This window comes from Pichia membranifaciens (assembly GCF_001661235.1).
Source record: "Pichia membranifaciens NRRL Y-2026 unplaced genomic scaffold PICMEscaffold_2, whole genome shotgun sequence".
Classification (NCBI taxonomy): domain Eukaryota; kingdom Fungi; phylum Ascomycota; class Pichiomycetes; order Pichiales; family Pichiaceae; genus Pichia; species Pichia membranifaciens.
This window is the reverse complement of record NW_017566983.1, coordinates 1,854,671-1,874,816: the sequence shown is the minus strand read 5'-3', so window position 1 is coordinate 1,874,816 and position 20,146 is coordinate 1,854,671. Positions and strand designations below refer to the sequence as shown.

General features: G+C 47.8%; 10 protein-coding genes across 10 annotated transcripts; 4 read left to right on the top strand and 6 right to left on the bottom strand.

Annotated features, from left to right (window-relative positions):
• Positions 1–53: 53 nt before the first annotated feature.
• On the bottom strand, positions 54–1,343 carry PICMEDRAFT_15779 (hypothetical protein). The gene has a single exon (XM_019160960.1). It carries the CDS (start codon positions 866–868, stop codon positions 164–166), a length of 705 nt encoding a protein of 234 aa, XP_019019017.1. The 5' UTR covers positions 869–1,343; the 3' UTR covers positions 54–163.
• Positions 1,344–1,435: 92 nt separating this feature from the next.
• On the top strand, positions 1,436–2,698 carry PICMEDRAFT_24126 (hypothetical protein; the record flags this gene model as incomplete). The annotated part of the gene is made up of 1 exon (XM_019162335.1): positions 1,436–2,698. A coding segment is annotated over one exon (1,263 nt), but the record flags the coding sequence as incomplete, so codon positions are not given.
• Positions 2,699–2,869: 171 nt separating this feature from the next.
• On the bottom strand, positions 2,870–3,994 carry PICMEDRAFT_10847 (hypothetical protein; the record flags this gene model as incomplete). Its single annotated transcript, XM_019159721.1, has 1 exon — positions 2,870–3,994. The coding sequence occupies one exon, from the start codon at positions 3,992–3,994 to the stop codon at positions 2,870–2,872; it is 1,125 nt and encodes a 374-aa protein (XP_019019015.1).
• Positions 3,995–4,479: 485 nt separating this feature from the next.
• On the top strand, positions 4,480–6,850 carry PICMEDRAFT_15776 (hypothetical protein). Its single transcript, XM_019160959.1, has 2 exons — positions 4,480–4,853; positions 4,937–6,850. Exons 1-2 carry the CDS (start codon positions 4,842–4,844, stop codon positions 6,767–6,769), a joined length of 1,845 nt encoding a protein of 614 aa, XP_019019014.1. The 5' UTR covers positions 4,480–4,841; the 3' UTR covers positions 6,770–6,850.
• Positions 6,750–9,289, bottom strand: PICMEDRAFT_15775 (hypothetical protein). The gene has a single exon (XM_019160958.1). It carries the CDS (start codon positions 9,206–9,208, stop codon positions 6,866–6,868), a length of 2,343 nt encoding a protein of 780 aa, XP_019019013.1. The 5' UTR covers positions 9,209–9,289; the 3' UTR covers positions 6,750–6,865.
• Positions 9,290–9,535: 246 nt separating this feature from the next.
• PICMEDRAFT_71914 (hypothetical protein) lies at positions 9,536–10,792 on the top strand (the record flags this gene model as incomplete). The annotated part of the gene is made up of 1 exon (XM_019164047.1): positions 9,536–10,792. The coding sequence occupies one exon, from the start codon at positions 9,536–9,538 to the stop codon at positions 10,790–10,792; it is 1,257 nt and encodes a 418-aa protein (XP_019019012.1).
• Positions 10,793–10,960: 168 nt separating this feature from the next.
• Positions 10,961–12,538, bottom strand: PICMEDRAFT_71913 (hypothetical protein; the record flags this gene model as incomplete). Its single annotated transcript, XM_019164046.1, has 1 exon — positions 10,961–12,538. The coding sequence occupies one exon, from the start codon at positions 12,536–12,538 to the stop codon at positions 10,961–10,963; it is 1,578 nt and encodes a 525-aa protein (XP_019019011.1).
• Positions 12,539–13,592: 1,054 nt separating this feature from the next.
• On the bottom strand, positions 13,593–15,604 carry PICMEDRAFT_120999 (hypothetical protein). The gene has a single exon (XM_019159881.1). The coding sequence runs from the start codon at positions 15,265–15,267 to the stop codon at positions 13,693–13,695; it is 1,575 nt and encodes a 524-aa protein (XP_019019010.1). The 5' UTR covers positions 15,268–15,604; the 3' UTR covers positions 13,593–13,692.
• Positions 15,605–16,396: 792 nt separating this feature from the next.
• On the top strand, positions 16,397–17,467 carry PICMEDRAFT_15771 (hypothetical protein). Its single transcript, XM_019160957.1, has 2 exons — positions 16,397–16,590; positions 16,690–17,467. Exons 1-2 carry the CDS (start codon positions 16,544–16,546, stop codon positions 17,363–17,365), a joined length of 723 nt encoding a protein of 240 aa, XP_019019009.1. The 5' UTR covers positions 16,397–16,543; the 3' UTR covers positions 17,366–17,467.
• A 4-nt stretch (positions 17,468–17,471) lies between these two features.
• On the bottom strand, positions 17,472–20,108 carry PICMEDRAFT_71910 (hypothetical protein; the record flags this gene model as incomplete). Its single annotated transcript, XM_019164045.1, has 1 exon — positions 17,472–20,108. The coding sequence occupies one exon, from the start codon at positions 20,106–20,108 to the stop codon at positions 17,472–17,474; it is 2,637 nt and encodes an 878-aa protein (XP_019019008.1).
• Between the last annotated feature and the right edge of the window lie 38 nt (positions 20,109–20,146).

Sequence of the window (20,146 nt, the reverse complement as noted above, 5' to 3'; positions counted from 1 at the left end):
AATAAGGCCGATCCGAGTCAGACATGTCAGAAATGTCAGATCTGGGGGCTGGTAGAGGGATGGCATCGTCTGTTACTCTGCTTCGTTGCTTTTCTACACACTCCTACGGTTACATACACACGGCGCCCAGGCGCCGGGAGTCAGGGCTAACTAGCTGGCTGGTCTAGTCGTCTCTCATAGGGGGAGGAGGAGGGGCGCCGGCGTTGGGGTTGATATCAGGGTTGACGCTGGAGTCGACAGGAAAGTTGCCGTCTCTGTCGACATTGAAGGCTTCCTCCCTGTCTCTGTCACCCCTGCCACCCCGGCCACCCCGGCCACCTCGGCCGCCCCTACCGCCACGTCTCTCTCTCACGGGCGAGTACGACCGCTCTCTCCCCCGTCCTCGTCTGTAGTGGGCATCTGAGCCGGCATCGTCGTAGTCGTCGTACCTCCGGCCCCTTCCGCGGTCGTCCCGGCGATACTCCCGTTCCCGCTCGTCGTATCTTCTGTCGGGAGCCCGTCTGTCTTCCCGGTACCCGTGGTCACGTCGTCCGCCGTCAAAACGTCTGCGTTCGATGTTCCGCTGCGAGACAGGAAGCCGCCTGGCCCGCTCGCAGGCGATCCCCCGGTCCGGGTCAAGCGCCAAGCCATCATCGAGCACCCGGCCGTCCTCGACGTCGTCTAGAATGGCGTTCATGTCGTCGATCTTGCGAAACGCAACAAACGCATACTGCTCCCCGTCGCTGTGGCGGGGCGGCATCACGTTCACCTGTGCTAGCGGGCCGTATGCCTCAAACACCTCTGCAAGACGCTTGGCACTCGTCCCCTTCACAAACCCGGTAACGTATAGCGTCGCCCGTGGAACAGCGTCCTTCGACCGGGATGGCATACCCCGGCCGCCTGCACCGCCGGGACCACCTCTGCCCCGCTCTCTGCCTCTCTCCCGGCCCCTCTCCCGGCCTCTTTCTCTGTCCCACTCTTCTCTCCGATCCTCCCTCACACCTTCAAAAACACCACCTTCCCTCAATTCGTCTCTGGCATCGTCCTTAATGTCGTCTGTAACGTCGGCACTGAAGTCGGTCCCGACGTCGTCTCTCTCGAAGCTCCTCTCTCTGGACATATGTGCACAGATCTATTCTATGTTAGTGGACGTTCGGTCTCAACTCCGTCTCCGGATTTTCCAATGGCTCTCTCTACCACTGTTAACCTTTACTGCTGCTGCTTCTCTGACGTGCTGATCGTCTTCAATTTCAGCTTGTCTGCTTCGACTTCCCCGACATGCTCGCCTCGTCATCTTTTCGGATTTTCTCTTTTCCTCTATTTTCTGAAAAATTTCAGTCCTTTTTTATTTTTTTTTGCTTCCGGCCTGTATCTATCAGGAGGAAGAAGTAGTATGAGGAGGATCGGTTCGGGCTAGAGAAGAGAAATAGCCACAGAGAAACAAGCAATGGACAGCCAAATACAGTTCAGAATTGTTGCCGGCTCGTACGAGCACTCGCTCTTGTGTCTTTCCGTGACAATCCCGCTGACGCAGGACAAAGCGGAGAAGGACATCAGACAGCCACATTTCCAGCCAATCTTTCATTTCCAGGCACATGCCATGTCTATCAGATCCATGGATATTGCCAAACGGTACTTAGTAACAGGGTCGAACGACGAACACATCAGAATTTACGACTTGCAGAAGAGAAAGGAACTAGGCACGCTTTTGCAGCACCAAGGTTCGATCACGAAGCTCTTATTTTCAAACGAGGTCGATGAATCCGACGACAAGGAGGATTCCGAAAAGACCAATGACGAGGACACCCCACAATATCCTAACCACAAGAAGGGAAGATGGCTGCTCTCTGCGTCTGAGGACGGTACAATAATCATATGGCGGACAAAGGACTGGGAGAAGTTTGGATTGTTGAAGGGTCACAAGGGCGCAGTAAACGACTTGGCCATCCATCCAAGTGGTAGAGTCGCCATTTCTGTTGGTAGTGATCAGACGGTTAGATTGTGGAACTTGATGACTGCAAAAAAGGCCAGTAACCTCAAGCTCAGGGGTGCTTTGACGCGTGGCCAGGTGGGATCCTTCATACGGTTTGACTCTGCAGGCGACTTCTTCGTCGTTGGATTTAGAGATAGGATCATGTTCTACAAGACCAGAGAGGCGAAAATGTGCAACCTCCTCAAAACAGGTAGAAACGTGCTTATGGCAGTTGAGTTCGTCACGCTAGCAAACGGCAAGGAGTACCTTGTTCTAGCCCTCAACGATGGATCGATCAATTTTTACGAGTTCAGCAATCACATCTATGAGCCTGTGAATAAACAGGTTAATGAGATAGATGGTGGAGACCTTGACAGCATTCCTAAGCCAGACTTCTGTCTTCAGGGTCACGCAGTGAGAGTGAAAGGAATCTCCTTCTACGAGGAACTCGTGAACGGCAAGCTCTATATCTACATGACGTCTATCTCCTCCGATGGCCAGATTGTTGTATGGAACTTGGACGCCAACGTGATGGACCAGGTCGCAGTGTACTCCACGGGCGAGCGGTTGAACGTCATCTCCACCGTGCAGGAGAGCATCGAGAAGGCCGACACCATGAAGCCTATATACAACCCTAACGACGAGAAGTTGAAGGACGTCGCCACCGACAGTGAGTACGAGAGTGATGGTGAAAGCCTGGCACATGTAATGGAGGGGCGCAAGAAGAAGAAGTCGACCAAGAAACAACGTAGAGAAAAGCGGAAACTCATACAGGTTGAAATGGAATAGACGATTAATATATAAATGAAGTAGTTGTATAGTCTTAGTCACTAAGTCACGTTTTTATAAAGTTAAAAGCAAAGCCAGACAGTGTAGTGGAACGCGGTCGATGGAGTGGTGTCGGGGACTGACAAATCTCTAGAGTTTTGGTTTGTTCAATCTCTTGACGTGGTGGTCAAAAAGCTTCTTGGCCTTGACCCACACAAGAGCCTTGTCTTTGTTTGGCAACTCCTTCAAGGATGGCAGCAAGTCTCTGGCAAAAAACTCGGATGCCTCTCTTGGCAATAGCGAAGGCAAATGGTCGATGGAAATGACAGACAACTTTGGGCCCTTGGTGGTCTCCACGAGAACGGTAGGGTCGTCAAATTGGGTGGCAATCGTGTACACTGGAATAGGGTTGTGTGGATTCGTCGTGTCTGCAGATACATCGACGATAGTTCTGAGCTTTCTGTCATCCTTGTTCAACAAGTCGTAGTTGATGAAAGGAGGAATTGGTTTGGACAAGTAGATACAGTTGATTAAGATGTCAGAACTTGCAATTTCCTTGAAAGGTCCGCCCTTCTTGGTCTCGTTCATATCCCATTTGAGAAGATTCGATTCTGGAATGCCAACCTTTTTACAGAGGTCAATCGCACCGGAACCACATCTGCCCAACGCACCGATCACCAACACAGTTGGGTATCTGCCGGTTTTAGCGTATGCCTTTTTGAGTTGTGCCTTGACGTCCTTGACCAACAAGTCCTCGTTTGGATAAGGAGTGACACCAGGAAGGTTTTTCGAATCAGAGTTGAGCTGTTTAAACGACCAATCTAAAACTCCCAGAGCAGCACCGGCAAACCCGGCGTAGTAGCCAAACGCAGCGACTCTTCTACCTTGGTCATTCTCCAAGAACTCCAAGTCGTACAACGTACCGCCACCGTATGGGAATCTTGATAACACGTCTTCCCACCCGCCCTGGTCTTTGTAACAGTGGGCAAACTGGATGTGGTCGTGCACTAGCGGGAAGAGCTCCTCTGGTAGCTCTTTCAAACCGATAATGGTTCTGTTTCTTGGTGCAGTTTTCCATGACTCGAAGGGAACAATCTTGGCACCAGCCTGGCGGTACTCCTCAGTTTTGAAAGTGGACTGTGGTGCTTCTTCGACATAAATTTCAAAGTCACCGGTGTCGAGCAGCTGCTTGACCGTCTTTGGGGTAAGAGCAGCTCTGGCCTCTCTTGGCTTGGTTTCGGCCCTCAAATGCAAAATCACTTTATTTCCTGCCATAATGGGAATGCTCCGTAGTGGTGTGTGCCGATGTGCTTGCGCTATCGAAAGAGGATACAGAAAGCAGTACAAGCAAGCCCTCCCCCTTTCTATGTGTTCTCTACTCCTTCACAAACAGCAGGCCCGCAGCCTTATAAAGCCCCAGCCAGCTATCTGAGTCACCGTCGCCGTCGGACCCAGCTTACCGCCGTTGCCGTTTTGGGAAAGTCTCACACAGCCGTGATAAAAAAAAAATGACTCTTTCCCCAGCGACATAATTGATGTCGTGGTACGACAAATATGTACGACGCGCCCGGAAGGGAGCTGTTCCGCTTTAGGAAGGCGGCCATTTCGACGGATCTGACATGAATGCGACAAAAGATAAATAGAAGCAAAACACGACAGCCTGGACAAAAAAAAGGGGACTGTCTAATCACTGTTTTGAGCTTTACCACTGCCAATTGTTGCCGCCTGATGTCTACAAACAGCCCGAACAACTCGATATTAACCTTTTCGCCGCTTTTAACGACGAAAAAGGTGAGAGATCACTTCCAGACACCGCCTAACCCGCTGAACCAGCAGCAGGCACGAGTGCACTCGCAATCACACCCGCAGACGCTGTATAATAACAGTGTTTCCAGCACCACCGCCAACAAGAACCACATTCTGCCGCTGCCGAACTTGTATGCCCACCAGTCGTCCCCGCAGGACGGCCGAGGTATCAGCACGTTGTTTCACGACGAGCCAATACAGCAGAAAGGTGAGGCGAGCTCGAACAACGGGGGCCTCTCGAACAAGTCGAGCATCGAGAATAATCTCAGCAGTCTAGGCAGCAGCAACAATAACAAGGACAGCGGCGACAGCCAAAATGAGGGCAGCGGTAACGGCAACAACAATAGCAACGGTGGTGGTAACGGTAACAATATAAATTTTTCGGGAAATAACAACAACAGCAACAGCAAGGGCAACAACAACAACAACAACAACAACATCCACAATCCTGAATCCTCGACGATATTTGACATAAATACTCCATTGACGCAAGCCGACAAACTACGGCTCTGGAGACACGATGCGCTTTTGCAGCACCATTACAAGACAGCCATATATATAGGCGATAAGGTTCTTTCTCTGACAAATGACCCCAATGACGCATTCTGGCTAGCCCAGGTTCACTATGCCTCGTCTAACTACCAAATAGCTAGAAACTTGTTGCTGGGTCCAAATTTCGAGGCCTCTGTTGGCTGCAGGTACTTGGCGGGATTATGTCTTATCAAGTTGGAGAAGTTGGATGAAGCGTTGGATATAATAGGAGAGGTGAACCCGTTCAAGAAGGACCATTCGATTCGGAACCCAGATGGTGGAATCAAACTAGAGGCCTCGATGTGCTATTTACGAGGCTTGATCTATGCTAAACAGAACAATTTCGAAAGAGCAAGAGACTGTTTCAAGGAAGCAGTTCTTGTCGATGTCAAATGTTTTGAGGCTTTTGACGAACTGATTTCCAATCATTTGCTCACCCCGAACGAAGAATGGGATTTGTTGCAATGTTTGAATTTTGATGATGCAGATAACAACAATGAGCTCGTGAAAATGTTATATACAACCCACATCAACAAGTACAAAAACTTGAATTTATACGAGGATGCAAAGCAAAGGCTCAAAGATGAATACGATTTGGGAGACAACATAGACATCTTATTGAGTGAAGCTGAATTGTATTTTATCAAGTGCAAATTTCAGGAATGCCTAGCCTTATGTACCAAGATTATTGAAAGAGATGAACTAAACATATCGGCCCTATCAAACTATTTAAGCTGTCTCTATGAATTGGGTGGTAAAAATAAGCTTTTTCTTATGGCTCATAGACTAGCGGAGAACTATCCCAATCATTACATAACGTGGGTTGCCATTGGGATTTACTACTTTGCCATTAAACAGATATCCGAAGCAAGGCTTTTCTTCTCCAAAGCTTCGATATTGAATCCAAATTTTGCATCTGCTTGGATAGGTTTTGCACACACATTTGCTGCAGATGGTGAGCACGAACAAGCAATCAGTGCATATGCGACTGCTTCTCGATTATTCCCGGGTACTCACTTGCCGAATCTATTTCTTGGCATGCAATATTTGCAGATGAATAATTACACATTGGCATGGGAATATTTGAACTACTCTTATGCGATCTGCCCAACAGATCCTCTTTTACTAAACGAAATTGGTGTTTTAAACTATCACAAAAGCGAGCTTCAGAAGGCGGAAGTATATTTATGTCGAGCTCTTGTCGCTTCAAAATCCTTAGAATATGGCTCCAAGGCCTGGTGTTCAATCCACTGTAACTTGGCCCACGTGTACAGGAGAATGAGTTTGTATGATAAATCTATCAGCCATTTCAACGAAGTACTAAAAATTGCCAAAGATGACGTTAACATATATTCCACATTGGGTTTGATCAATTTAAAGCTTGGAAAGATTGCAAACGCAGTGGAGTATCTTCACATTGCATTATCGATTCAGCCGAATGATCCCATGGCTACCGATTTACTCGATAAAGCACTTGATTTGAACATTCGTGTGGCAAATAAGAAATTTCTCAGTGAGTCCTTGAATACACCAAACAAGATTAAGAAGCCTAACTTTCATAATACGATAAGCAATTTCTCTGAAGTTCTGAAATCGTTAGGTAGCGGATCTAAGAAAGATGGACGGAAATTGGAAGGATCGATACCCAAAGGTAAAAACTATATAGATATAGTTGACGATGAAGATGAGATCATGGATATTGAAAGCGAGTAAAGCTTAATTCTCAAGGCTTTATTTTTGATGCTCTTTTATAAAAATTGTTTATATACAACTTTAATTATAATAACAACCCCAATGCAGCGGGTTATTCTAGCTGCTGCCTGTTGAAACAATCATTTGGAAAATTGCTTTTCCTGCTCTTTCTGTAAAATCTAGGTTAGGACATCCAACAGCCATTTTCTTAAGGGCATCATGAAACCCTAACCTTATTAAAAGGCTGGAACGATTGCTTACATTCAATAAGTCAATTTCAGAATGGTTACTATACCTTGAGCCACTGTAGTTATCAGTTGTTTCTTCCCTATATGTCAAATCAATAACAACCCATGCAATGCAAGTTTTAATTTCCCATATTTCGTCTGAGCTTGCATCACTAGGAACGGGATCCGTTAAAAGATCCAACAACTCTTGTAGTAACAGTTTGTTACGTAAAAGACTCACTTTATTGTCCACAGTAGAAGCTGCCAAATGAATCAAACAATAGCAAATCGATAAAGTCAATTTGGTAGATTTGCTGCTCTGCAGATGTATTCTTAAAAACTCCACAAAATCAATATCATAGCTATATTTTGGCCTGGGTGTTTTAAATTTATCAAATTCTTTGTAGATATAGCTGCCATCAGTGAAAGAATCTGTTAGCAAGTTTCTCAAAGTGTTGAAACTCAGAATCTGAATCTCCACATTACTGTCTTCACAGAATTGGAAAATCTTATCTAAGCGTACAATTTCTAAAAACTTTTTTTTGAATACCTTGTTATTTCCGAACAAAGCGTTCCTTATTATTGAAAGCGATGCGATAACAGTATCATCATTTGGCTCATTTCCAAGAAAACCATTTAGCAAATGTAGTAATTCGTCAATGTTTAATTGATCTCTAGTGGCAGAGAACTCAATCACAAGATTTGATATCACCCGTAGCACAAGGGTCTGCAAAGAGTTTTCGTGCATAAAAACCTTTTTTTCAAAAGAATCATGAAACTTGAGTAAAGAAGTGTTGAACTTTACGATTCTAATCAAAAACTCAATATATTTGTATGAGGTAAAGTATGTTCTTAACAATGCTGCGGACCTCGATAGAGATCGCAAAACTAAGCACGAGGCATAAGTTAATTGATTGGACACCTCCAATACTTTCCAATGTTGAGTAGTGATCTTTTCAGAGGGCCACTGTTGAAGCATTTTGCAGTGAATATCCAAGGTCTGGCTGATGAAGTTGTTTGCATCTCCCTTTGATATGTTCAGCTTGGCTTTGTCATCTGTCACTCCCATGAAGCTAAGAATAGTTAGACACATCGAAAACTTGTATGAATCTACCCGACACATGCTCTTATCATCAAAGTTGTAGTCTGTTTTTATGATGTCATTGACAGTTTGGATATAATCTAGATCGTTGAGTAGTATTGGTAGATTTGGGGAAACTTCCAAAAGCTTTACCAATAGAGATAACGGAGTCAAACTGAGTGGGATGTTATATTTGAGGACAATATTTCGAAAATTTATTTGACTTAGCCTCTCTCGTGATATGAGCTCCAGAACAACTGTATAAATTAGCCTCACAACATCAAGCTTTTCTTCTTTTTGTAAGCTGTACTCAATCAAAACGCTAGATGCGGCCCATGAAACTTCGTACTTATGAGCCGCAGTTAGAGAGAGCAAACATATAATAAACTCTTCCGGAATCGGAATGATACTATGCTCTAAATTCTTTTTCTGATGAACACTCCGATCATTACTTGATGACAAAATATATGCATATAGAAACAAATATTGAGATAAAGATTGAGAGTAGAAGGAAATTTTTGAATCAACCAGAACGGAATGAGATCCACGAATGGCAGAGTTATTTTGTAGTTTTCGATCAATATCCGTTTCGGCATCATGCATTATTTGATTCCACAAGTCCCGATATTTTTTGTAGATGATATCAGCAATATTAAGCTGTAAGAACAGATTGAATGCTCCAGGATCAACAAGAAGGAAAAACTTACAGATGGAAGAAGATAGATATATTGGTGTGCTCTTTGTTTTCAAGATGATCATCAGTTGTTTCACAAAAAGACGGGTTTTCTGTGTATCTAAAAGAACCAATTTTTCAGTTTCTGTGTCTTTACAAAACAATATCAGTTTATTGCAAAATGCAGCAGTGGTTGATTCAGTCATGGCATTCTGAGTAATAATGATCATATCATTCAACCGGTCACATATGACTGTTTGGTTCTCGACTCCTAATAGACTCGAGTGCTGCAAAAAGTGTAAGACGCAATTTTCTCGAGTTCCAAAGTCATTTATGGAGGCTAATGTGCTTTTAATGATTTCCAGATTGTTCCAATAACCACTCTTATCGCCTTTTCCGGGAGGTGATTGGCATAGTTGTATGAACTGTTCAACCGTTCCAATTGTGTTGCAATTTTTCTCAATGTTTGTCATTCCCATCCTAGTAGAAAGTCGCAATCCAAGCCTTCTCCTGTTTTCCGATTCAGTTTGCCCACTACCCCAACTTAGGCATTATCTTTGCATCCCTTCTTTGCAGAATTCGAAAAGAAGATGACGTTTTAGCGATAAGAAGAGAAGTCTTCTGTCCGACATATCCTAAACGACGCGTCGCTTCAAAAGACTGGAATGGATTAGGGGTGGGTGAAATTTTTTGTCAGAACAGACTGGCTTCAGCAAAGTAGGTCGAAAAATCTTAATCTCCGGGCAAAGGTACTAGGGGTAGAATATTATGCTAATATATTAAGCCACGAGAAAGGATTATACAATATGCCTAGAGACCCTTTGATTGGTATTGTTGGCAAACCGTCGAGTGGTAAGTCGACCACGTTGAACTCGCTGACCGATGCTAATGCCAAAATTGGATCCTTTCCGTTCACAACTATAGAGCCAAACAGGGCTACAGGTTACTTGAAAATAGACTGTGCGTGCTCCAGATATGGGAAAGAGGAGCTATGCAAACCTAACTACGGCTGGTGTGAAAATGGTAGTAGACATGTGCCTATTGACTTGTTGGATGTTGCAGGTCTAATTCCTGGTGCTTCTCAAGGATTGGGTTTAGGTAACAAGTTTTTGGATGATTTGAGACAGGCTGATGCTTTGATTCACGTTGTCGATGTTTCCGGTACAACTAACGCAGAAGGCAAAGCCACAAGAGGATACGACCCTTTGAAGGATATTGAGTGGTTGCAGGATGAAATCCGATTGTGGATTGAAGGTAACTTGAATAAAAGGTGGGGGTCCATAGTAAGACGACATACCTCCACCAAATCAAGTATTGTAGAAACTCTCAGAGCACAGTTTGGTGGTTATGGTGCCAACGCCACTTTGGTTAGGGAGGCCATTGATTCGATTGAAAACTTACCACCTTTAGAAGAATGGGATAACGAGTGGATTACCACTGTTATCAAAGCTTTTATGAGATTCAAGTTTCCTACTGTATTAGCTTTGAACAAGATCGATCATCCAGATGCAGACAAAAATGTTTCCAAAATTCTACTCAAATACCCAGATACAAGAGCGGTTCTTACAAGTGCTATAACGGAGATCTTCTTAAGAAAGCTAAAGAAGCAGAACTATATTCAGTACGAGGAAGGGACTGAGTTTGTTGATACATTAGAGGATTTGGGGCCAGACTGTGGATTGAAACCGCTGGATGAGAAATTGACAGAAAGACTAGAAGATATTAAAGATCTAGTTCTTTACCGTTTTGGCTCCACAGGTGTTGTTCAAGTTCTTCAGGAAGCTGCCAACGTACTAGACTTAGTGCCTGTATTTACAGTTAGAAATATTAACACATTCACGGGTAACAGTGGGTCCAATGTTTTTAGGGACTGCATGCTATTCAAAAGAGGAACAAAAGTTGGTTCCGTTGCCAGAAGTATTATGGGAGAGGTTACGATAGCAGCCATTGAAGGTGTTAGTGGTAAGAGAGTCTCTCCAGACGACACGATAGACAATAATAAAAACGATATATTAACTTTCAAGGTGGCTCCTGGAGGTGTGAGCAGTGAGAAGAAGGAGTGATGAATCCCCTAAGTGCTGCGCAACAGTGTTTATAACTTTATGTATTGCAAAGCAACATAAGATACTGCACCATACCACTAAATATGATAGGTTGAGAAAAAAATTAAATCATACAAATCAAGATATTTTTAGGTCAAAAACTCATTAAACATTCAGAGTCCAACTCAATTATAATTTGTATCTGAATTTGACGTTTTCTTTGTCAGTTAGATCGGCAAACTCAATATTCTCGATGTCTGGAATCTCCAAAGCACCTTCGGCAAGGAGTCTGTCTCTTCTTCTGTTTTCTGACCAGTAGTTGTAGTACAACCAAGCAATCACAATTACGGAAATTGAATAGCAAACCACAATTGAGATCTGGCCACCTCTGTATTCTGGAGCTTGGGAGGCAATGAATGTCTGAGGGCCAATCAAGTTACCTACGCAGTAGCCGATCAGATACATAGCGCTGACAGTGATTTTCTTCGTGTGGCCAGCCACATTCGAAGTGAAACAGGAAAGACAGCAAATCGTACCGACTGGAGAAATGTAGTACAAGTAGTAGCCGGCCAATCTAGCCTTTGGTGAATCTAGAGCAAAGGCTAGCATTGAAACAGCACCCACAGTGATGGTCATAGCAAATGTAGCAATTGCCAATTTATGTTTGAAGTACTTCTGGAGCCATGCAAAGAGAATGCAGCCGACGAGTTCCACCGCACCACCCGGCATGTTCATGAGCAAACTTTGAGTGGAACTGTATCCAAAAACATCCTTCAAAAGAATGGCGCCGAAGTTGGTCAACGCACCGTTTGGAATGTCTGTGGCGATCGCGTAGAAGAAGCAGATCCACGTGTTGATGTCGAGAAGCGCCTCCTTCAACTGGTGCATCTTGAAGTGTTTGTTACCGAAACCTTGGTTGTTGCTCTTGATACGCAAGACAACCTGCTTTCTCTGTGTTGGGGTTAAGAACCACGCCTTGACAGGCAAGTCTGGGATGTGCAAAAGGATCATGAAACCAACAGAGATGGTCATGCATCCAATGACGATGAACAACACCTTCCACGCCTCGAGGGAGTACGAGCCCTCGCGGATGGCCAAACCGTAGGCAATGGAACTACCCAAGATGGTTCCAAGACCATTACAGGCAAACCAATATGCGGTTCTCAAGAATTGTTCGTCAGCCTTGTACCATTGACCGGTGATGATGACCATGGCAGGGGTAACGGCGGACTCGAGGATCCCAAGAAACGTTCTCAAAGTGACGAACCCGGCGTAGTTCTTTGGCACTGCGTGCAAGCAGAGAATCATACCCCACAAGACAATGAAAATTCCAGAGAGTTTGACGACAGGGAATCTTTGGAGGGCCATACTGATTGGGAACTCGAACACCAAGTAGCCCAAGTAGAAGGCACTACCACACCACGAGTACTGGTCTCCGTGCATACTGTAGTAGGTCCGCAAGCCCATCACGGCTGCGTAACCGGAGGACACCTTGTCCATATACTGCAAGGCATAGAGGAGACAGATGAGAGGTAAGAGGAAGAGGTCGATCTTGAAAAGCAGTTTTCTTTCCTCCTTTTCGGTAAGCTCGACGTCCTGTGCGTCCAGTGCATACTCCATCGCCTCGTCGACATCGCCCGTGATATCGATGATTCTGCCATCGATGGACTTGATGTGCGAGAGGACCTGGTCGGTGTCGATGTTGTCCTTGGAAAAGGTCGAGTGGAGCTCGGTCTCTCCACCTTTCTCCTTCTCAATGTCAGACATTGGTGAATTGTGTGTGTGTGTGTTGTTTTAGTTTGGTTGATGGTAGCCTTTGGAAGAGTGCACAACGCAAGACACACAGACCCAAAGCACAAAGGAGAGAGGAAGACGCACAACAAGAGCAGAGGCTGCCGTTCTTATACGGACACCCCGGCGCAGGGGACGGAGGCGGGTGAACTGTCGACTGATTAGCGGGCCAGTCGTCGGAGACACATTTCTGCTACAGCCTAATAATCTCACACACTTCCTTATCAGCCTTCCGACACGTCTCTGCCGTTCCTCCAAAACTCTCATCAATTTGACTCCTCGAGACAGGGACCCGACTCGATTAGTGCTGATAAACCCTGCACAGCCGTGAGCCAAATCTTGGTTACTGTGACTTTCTCTCTTTCTCCCCGCTAAGCCGCAAACATCCAGCTGCAGCGTCGGAGGTCCTTTGTTCCTTCGGAACACGCTATTTCATACTGGCCATCCTGTGTGGCGTGGTAGCTGTGGTGCAGCAAAACATGGCTGGGTAGCGCACACTGACAGCATTGCTGTCGGACCTACCTAATACGGCAGGCCGCCGCCTGCCGTTGGAAACGTCACTTGCCCTCGCGCCAGCTTATCGATGAGCCAAATTCGGAACAAGTGGCCCGCTGGGGGAACAGTTGCGAGCGGCAGCACATTACGTAAGCAACAGCCTCCTCGCATACCCCCACCCTTGGCGGTTCCAGATACCCAACTGGGGGTGACCCGTGCACCAGCGGGGGCCCACCGGCAGCTGGCGGGTCCGGCAGGGCCAATGCCTCGCCGGACCGGGGAGCAGGCTGTCCTTATCGGCGCGGCTGTGGCTGTGGCGGTGAAGGCGGCAGAAGCCGGCGCTTTCGGCCGCGTTGGGAGCAATCCCGACGGCCCATTTCAAGACATATAGGTAATAAGATATTGAAGGAAAGAGCAATAAGGCGGGGAGAGTGAAGGGGAGAGCAGAAAGGAGAGAAAAGACAGAAGAGACAAATACAGAAGTTAAAAAAAAAGAAAAACATGCAGAAAAGGTCGGGTAGCAGGAAACAATAGCGGCACGGCGTACTTTTGAGCATCCGGCTCTCCCCTTGTTCGGGTCCTTCACGTTGGCGTGTCCATGCTGGGGAAGCGTTCGGGGCGGGGTGGGAGCAGGGTCACAACTTGTATCTGAACTTGACGTTCTCTTTGTCGGTGAGGTCCGCGAACTCGATGTTCTCGATGTCAGGGATCTCGAGCACACCTTCGGCGAGAAGCTTGTCTCTTCTTCTGTTTTCGGCCCAGTAGTTGTAGTAGAGCCAGGAGATGAGGACGACGGAGACGGCGTAGCACACCACCATGGAGATCTGGCCTCCTCTGTACTGGGGCGCCTGGGCGGCAATGAAGGTCTGGGGCCCGATCAAGTTGCCGACACAGTACCCGATCAAAAAGAGGGCGTTCACGGTGATCTTCTTTGTGTGGCCGGCGACGTTGGAGGTGAAGCAGGAGAGACAGCAGATCATGCCGACAGGCATGACGCTGAAGAGGTAGTACCCGGCCAACCGCGCGTTGGGCGAGCCCATGGCGAAGGCAAGCATGCAGCACGAGACAAGCGTCAAAAACATGGTGAAGGTGGCGATCGCCAGCTTGTGCTTGAAGTACTTCTGCAGCCACGCAAAGAGGATGCAGCCGACAAGCTCGACGGCCCCGGAGGGCATGTTCATGAGCAAGCTCTCGGTGGAGCTGTATCCAAAGGTCTCCTTAAGAAGAATGGCGCCGAAGTTGGTCAACGCACCGTTTGGAATGTCGATGGCGATCGCGTAGAAGAAGCAGATCCACGTGTTGACGTCGAGAAGCGCCTCCTTCAACTGGTGCATCTTGAAGTGTCTGTTACCGAAGCCCTGGTTGTTGCTCTTGATGCGCACAACCACCTGCTTTCTCTGCTCCTCGTTCAAGAACCACGCCTTGACGGGCAAGTCGGGGATGTGCAGGACAATCATGAATCCGACGGCGATGGTCATGCATCCGATGACGATGAACAACACCTTCCACGCCTCGAGGGAGTACGAGCCCTCGCGGATGGCGAGGCCGTACGCAATGGCACTGCCCATGATCGTGCCGAGCCCGTTGCAGGCGAACCAGCACGCAGTTCTCAAGAACTGCTCGTCGGCCTTGTACCACTGTCCGGTGATGATCACCATGGCTGGCGTGACCGCGGACTCGAGGATCCCGAGAAACGTCCTCAACGTGATGAACCCGGCGTACGTCTTAGGTGCGGCGTGCAAACAGAGAATCATTCCCCACAGCACAATGAACAGACCGGACACCTTGGCGACGGGGAACCGCTGGAGCACCATGCTGATGGGGAACTCGAACACCAAGTAGCCCAAGTAGAAGGCACTACCACACCACGAGTACTGGTCTCCGTGCATGTCGTAGTAGGTCCGCAAGCCCATCACGGCTGCGTACCCGGACGACACCTTGTCCATGAACTGCATCGCGTACAACACGCAGATCAACGGCAACAGAAACATGTCGATTCTGCGCAACAACTTCCGCTCCTCCTCCTCGGTGAGCTCCACGCTCTTTGCGTCCAGCGCATACTCCATCGCCTCGTCGACGTCACCGGTGATGTCCACAATTCTGCCATCGATGGACTTGATGTGCGAGAGCACCTGGTCCGTGTCGATGTTGTCCTTCGAGAAGGTCGAGTGCAGCTCGACCTTGCTAGCTTCCTTTTCGATGTCCGACATACTCGCTTGCCGATATACCTCTCCCAGACAGAGAAATTGCTCCTTCTCTGCACCCACTTCCACACTGCTAGATCCCACCGTCTTCTTTATATACCCACCGCCCCGTGTCTCCGCTTATCTGGTCTGAGGCTGTACCGCTTCTCAACCGCACTGTCTACACAACTCATGCACTAGATAAGCCTGCAAAGGTAATAAGCGGCCCCCTTCACACGCTTTCTCCCCGGCCTCCTGCCATATCTCTGCCCTCTTACGCCCGAAGCTTGCGACCCGATTTGGCACGATCTGCACCATTTGTTCAGATTGCTACACCTCTTCTCTGCCGTTATTGCAGTACCACGGCCCTCGAGGACCCCCGATAAGCCACCACACACCCTATCTCGGGCCTTAGCCGCGTCGCCAGCGGTAAAACCCGACCGCCCATCGCTGCCGGGCCTCTTGCTGCCCTTTGCGCGGTGGCTGCGGAAACTCCAGAACAGCCCGATGGGGAAACTCTATTGCACCCCAGCCGGGCGCCGGCACAGCACTATTGTTCGTGGCGCCCGTGCCGGACTCTCGGCCGGAAGCCCTTGGCAGCCGGGCCGCAGGCCATTTGTCGATAAGAGAGAGAAGAAACAAGTAGTTAGGTCCCGCATTTTAGTTCAATGGCGCCAAAAACGCAGCTACACACTGGTCCGCTATACGCTGCACGCTATACAATAAGACACGCACGCGTCGCCGACGCCTCCGCAGAGGGCCTTCGCCGCCGCTACTTGGACGACTTCGCCGCCTCCTTGGCAGCCTCCTCCTTCTTGAACTCCTCGTTCAACTTCTTGGCGTCCACGTCTCTCACCTCCTTGAACGCACTGATCTCCTGCGGGTTCTTCGGAATGGCCACCCCGGGCTCGCCTAGGGTGGTCTGCTTGCCTTCCTCGCTTGGTAAAACTGTAGTCTTGAGTCCCATCTTGATGCTGTGACTGTGAATGTCCTTGCAGCTTGCGCAAGAGCCAGCCGCCCTTCCCCACGTCCTCGGTCCCGTCCTGCCCGTCTCCGGCCCTGCTTAAATACCCCCAGCCTCTCCGACCAGGCCCAGCCGCCAGGGGCATCTCCGCCAGGCCGGAAAACCGCGCCCAGGTCGATCGGCCCAGGCGCCCGGAATCCGGGACCGGGGAGGCTGCGGGCAGGGTTTATCCGAGGACGGTTCCAGGTACAGGACACAGCTGAAGAAGTTGCAGCTCGACGGCAGCAGACGTAGGGGGAAGAGGTGTAGCCAGCACAGACTATCGTTATCAGCACCGCAATGCCAAACGAGAGTCACACCCCCAGATGCATCCTCATCAGACACGGGTAGGTTTCGCCTGTGCAGGGCGTTTTTTTTCTCCTCTTCTTCCTATTTTCCAGACACACGACTAACACGACACAACAAATAACGCTTGTGTACTGCAGCCAGACGGAGTGGTCGAAGTCCGGACAGTACACCTCGGTGACAGACTTGTCGTTGACCCCGTTCGGGGTGAAGCAGATGGAGATCACTGGCGAACACTTGATCGGCGACTCACACAAGTACTTGATCAACCCTGAGGTGGTTCGCCTCATCATCACGTCGCCCCGCAAGAGGGCGATCCAGACAAAGGAGCTGTTGTTCAAGCACGTGGATAAGAAGGTGTACGAGGCAATTCCCTCGGAGATCGACGAGGACATCCGGGAATGGGAGTACGGCGACTACGAGGGTCTCTTGACCAAGCAGATCAAGGAGTTGCGGGCCAAGAGAGGGCTCCCCTACGAAGACTGGACGATCTGGCAGTACGGGTGTGAGAACGGCGAGGACTACAAGCAGGTCACTGCGAGAATCGACGTGCTTATCGCCAGGATCCAGGCCATCCACAAGGAGTACCTTGACAAGAAGGAGTCGTGCGACATCATGATTGTCGCACACGGCCACATCCTCAGATGCTTTGCGGCAAGATGGATTGGCCTCGACATCCACAGAAACCCCCGCTTCATGTTGGACGCTGGCGGTGTGTGCGTGTTGAGTTACCAGCACCACAACATCAAGGAGCCTGCACTTTACTTGACCGGCGCGTTCACCGTTCCGCTAGCAGAGGAAGGTCAAGACGTTTAACCACATTCCCCACGTGTCACTATGCTTTGTTTCCTGTTCGGATCTATGTTCGCTATATATTAGTTTCTATGCTATGTAGAAAAAGGAAGTCCAGAGAAAGAAAACATTACTTTTTAAGGTCGTTGAGTAGTTCATTCTGCTCAAAGGATAGTATCCGCTTGTGGGTGCGGCCCTTGTAGTTTGCCGCACGGATATTGATGTCCCCAATGGTGGATCTCCGCAGTTCTCGGCTTCTCGTCCGTTGATGCTGCGGCAGATTACTGTCTGTGGTTCTGTATTTCGCAGAATACGCTCTGGGCGGGATTCTGGTTGTGAAAACAGGAGAATCCGGCGAGTCATTCGACGTGTTGGATTTGTTGGAAATGTTTGAGGACTCCTCGTTGAACGTGTCTTCGAAAGATTCATTGACACCCTTGGCCTTGCGCGTTTTTGGAGAGGGTACATGGCCCGTGGAGGGGGACTCATACTCGCTCATTTGATGCTGAATCTCCTCCAACGTGTTGTTGAAAGAGTAGTTGAAGTTGTTGTTGGGGTTGTAGTCGTCGTCAATGTTGAGTCTTTTCGAAGAGTTTGTCTTCTTCCTCGTTCTTGGAGACTTATCCGAATCGTTGATATCGAAGGAGGCGAGGTTTTTCAAGGAGAAGGCAATGGATTTGTACGAAGATGGAATCTTGGACAGGCTGTTGTTATAGTTGTAGCTGTTGTTGTTGTTGTTATTGCTACCACTAGTATTAGCACTGTTTGTACCGTTGTTGGTGCTGGAACTGTTAGTCTCGTTCTCGTAGCTGGACGGTGTGTAGAGCTGTGGTATTTCCAGCATACTCGTCTGTTTCTTAATCTTCCCAAGAATCGGGTGTAGGATGTTTAAACCATGAGAGACAGCGCTGTTGGACTCGGTGGTTGTATCGTTCGGTTTTGAAGTGGTGTTATTTTCTTGTAGCAAAGAGTCAAAGTCGCTAGATAGATTAGCGGTGATAGTTTTGATGGAGCCCGCCCGTGAGCCCGACTGGTGGTTGTTATACGTGGCAGGGGTGTTGGCCATCTCTCGCAATGAGTCGAATGAAACATACTCATGTATATCGTGGTTAGCATTACCTGGTGAATCCAGTCTTTTAAAAGAACTTTCCGAGGTCTGAGACAGGTTCGAATTCTCACTGTTCAAAGTATTGTTATTTACAGTCGAGGTGTTGGTCGTATTCTGGATAGAGGTTTTCAAAAACCCACTCACTTTCCGTCCAGCACTGTTTATGTTCTCTGTAGTTCTTCTGATGAATGGAGCGAGTATGTCATTGTTTGTAGCAAAATTGGGCGACATGTGGTGAGAAATAGTACTAATACTACTACTTAGGATATTTCCACTGTCAGCGGTACTGGTGTCAGTTACTGGCTCATTCACTGGCTCCTCCGGATGAGTCATATCAACAATGTCATCTTCAAATGAATCGTTCTCAGATATTGAATCTCGGTATGGATGATCGACCCTAGATCCAATGCTGTCGTAATATCTGGCCTTTGACTTCAAGATCGGTGAAAACTGACGGACACTCGATCCTGTTGAGATTGGGGAAAAGGGTTGATCGGAGGCCTCAATGTTTTGTATACTGAGCAAGAAAACGCCAATCATGACGAGAGATAGGCCGACCACCAGAAGGAAAAATGTAAAATAAGTCAACTGGTTCCACTGTTTGAAGAAAACCAAACTGTTCGAGATGGTGACTGTATTGTAGATAAAAAACACCAATGGGTATAAGACAGAGGTGGTTATATTTTTCAAACCCTTATTGAGAAGGTACAACTGAGATATTCCTAGTGATAGGAAAACCGAGACAATGAAATACGAGGTCGATTCATTCAAGGATTTCCAGTTTTTGTTGATGAAAGTTGTAATGAGTATTTCGATGCTCGATTTGGCCAACAAGATTGAAAAACCTGAGAGTATGCCTGAGATAATACCATAAAATATACCTTTTACTTTCCTCAAAGTATTGGATGGATGGATGAATGTTGGCTGCAAAGCGTTTTTGTAGCAGTTGAGCATTCTTTGGGAGACAAGCAAGAAACACATTTGGAGGTAATCATTCGTTCCATTGATGAACGTCGCATCGTCGTAAGAATCGAGTTTGAACTCGATGTTTCCCAACTTGGTTTCCAGCTTGCGCAAATGCTTAGAAAGCGTGTTGTGGTAAAGCTGTTTGTTGATGAGGACGATAGACACTGAGAGACACATTATTATGAAAATATCAATCATCACCAAATATATGAAGTTGATGTTCTGAAGAAACTCGATGAACTGCGAGAGACTGTATTCGGGTTCGGTCAAAGACCCGCCACAGTAGGCTGTGAGAAATGCGCCGACACTGATTAGCACCGTTCCGTAGAGGGACCATGGTGTGAACGGCTCGTGGAGCATCACTGTGTGGAAGATGGTGTTGAACACTAACCCGATTGACTGCAATGGGCTGAGCACAATTAACGGCAACGATGTGATCTGGATGGATGAGCCGAAGATGTTTGCAAAAAGAAAAAGGAACAAGCCGATGTGCCACAACGATCGGTTGTAGGACGGTGGCTGCACATGGTTAGAGTTTGAATTCTGCGACACTATGTGAGACTTCCGTTGGAGAATAAGTCCGACAGACTGGCACGCCGAAGAGACCACAGCAGCGGTGCATCCCACAACAATGTTGCTCCTTGATTTCTGAGTCAGAGAAGACAGGTTGCTGAGGGGGGCTATCGCTAGCATGGTGCGTTAATAAGGTGAAGACAAAGACGTGTGTTCCG

What these genes read in the sequence shown, in the direction of transcription:
- PICMEDRAFT_15779 (XM_019160960.1), bottom strand. Translation starts at nt 868, where the DNA reads ATGCCATCCCGGTCGAAGGACGCTGTTCCACGGGCGACGCTATACGTT.
- PICMEDRAFT_120999 (XM_019159881.1), bottom strand. Translation starts at nt 15,267, where the DNA reads ATGTCGGACATCGAAAAGGAAGCTAGCAAGGTCGAGCTGCACTCGACC.
- PICMEDRAFT_15775 (XM_019160958.1), bottom strand. Translation starts at nt 9,208, where the DNA reads ATGGGAATGACAAACATTGAGAAAAATTGCAACACAATTGGAACGGTT.
- PICMEDRAFT_15771 (XM_019160957.1), top strand. Translation starts at nt 16,544, where the DNA reads ATGCCAAACGAGAGTCACACCCCCAGATGCATCCTCATCAGACACGG. An exon ending in TGCATCCTCATCAGACACGG is followed by an intron (nt 16,591 to 16,689) that starts GTAGGTTTCGCC and finishes TGTGTACTGCAG; the next exon opens with CCAGACGGAGTGGTCGAAGT.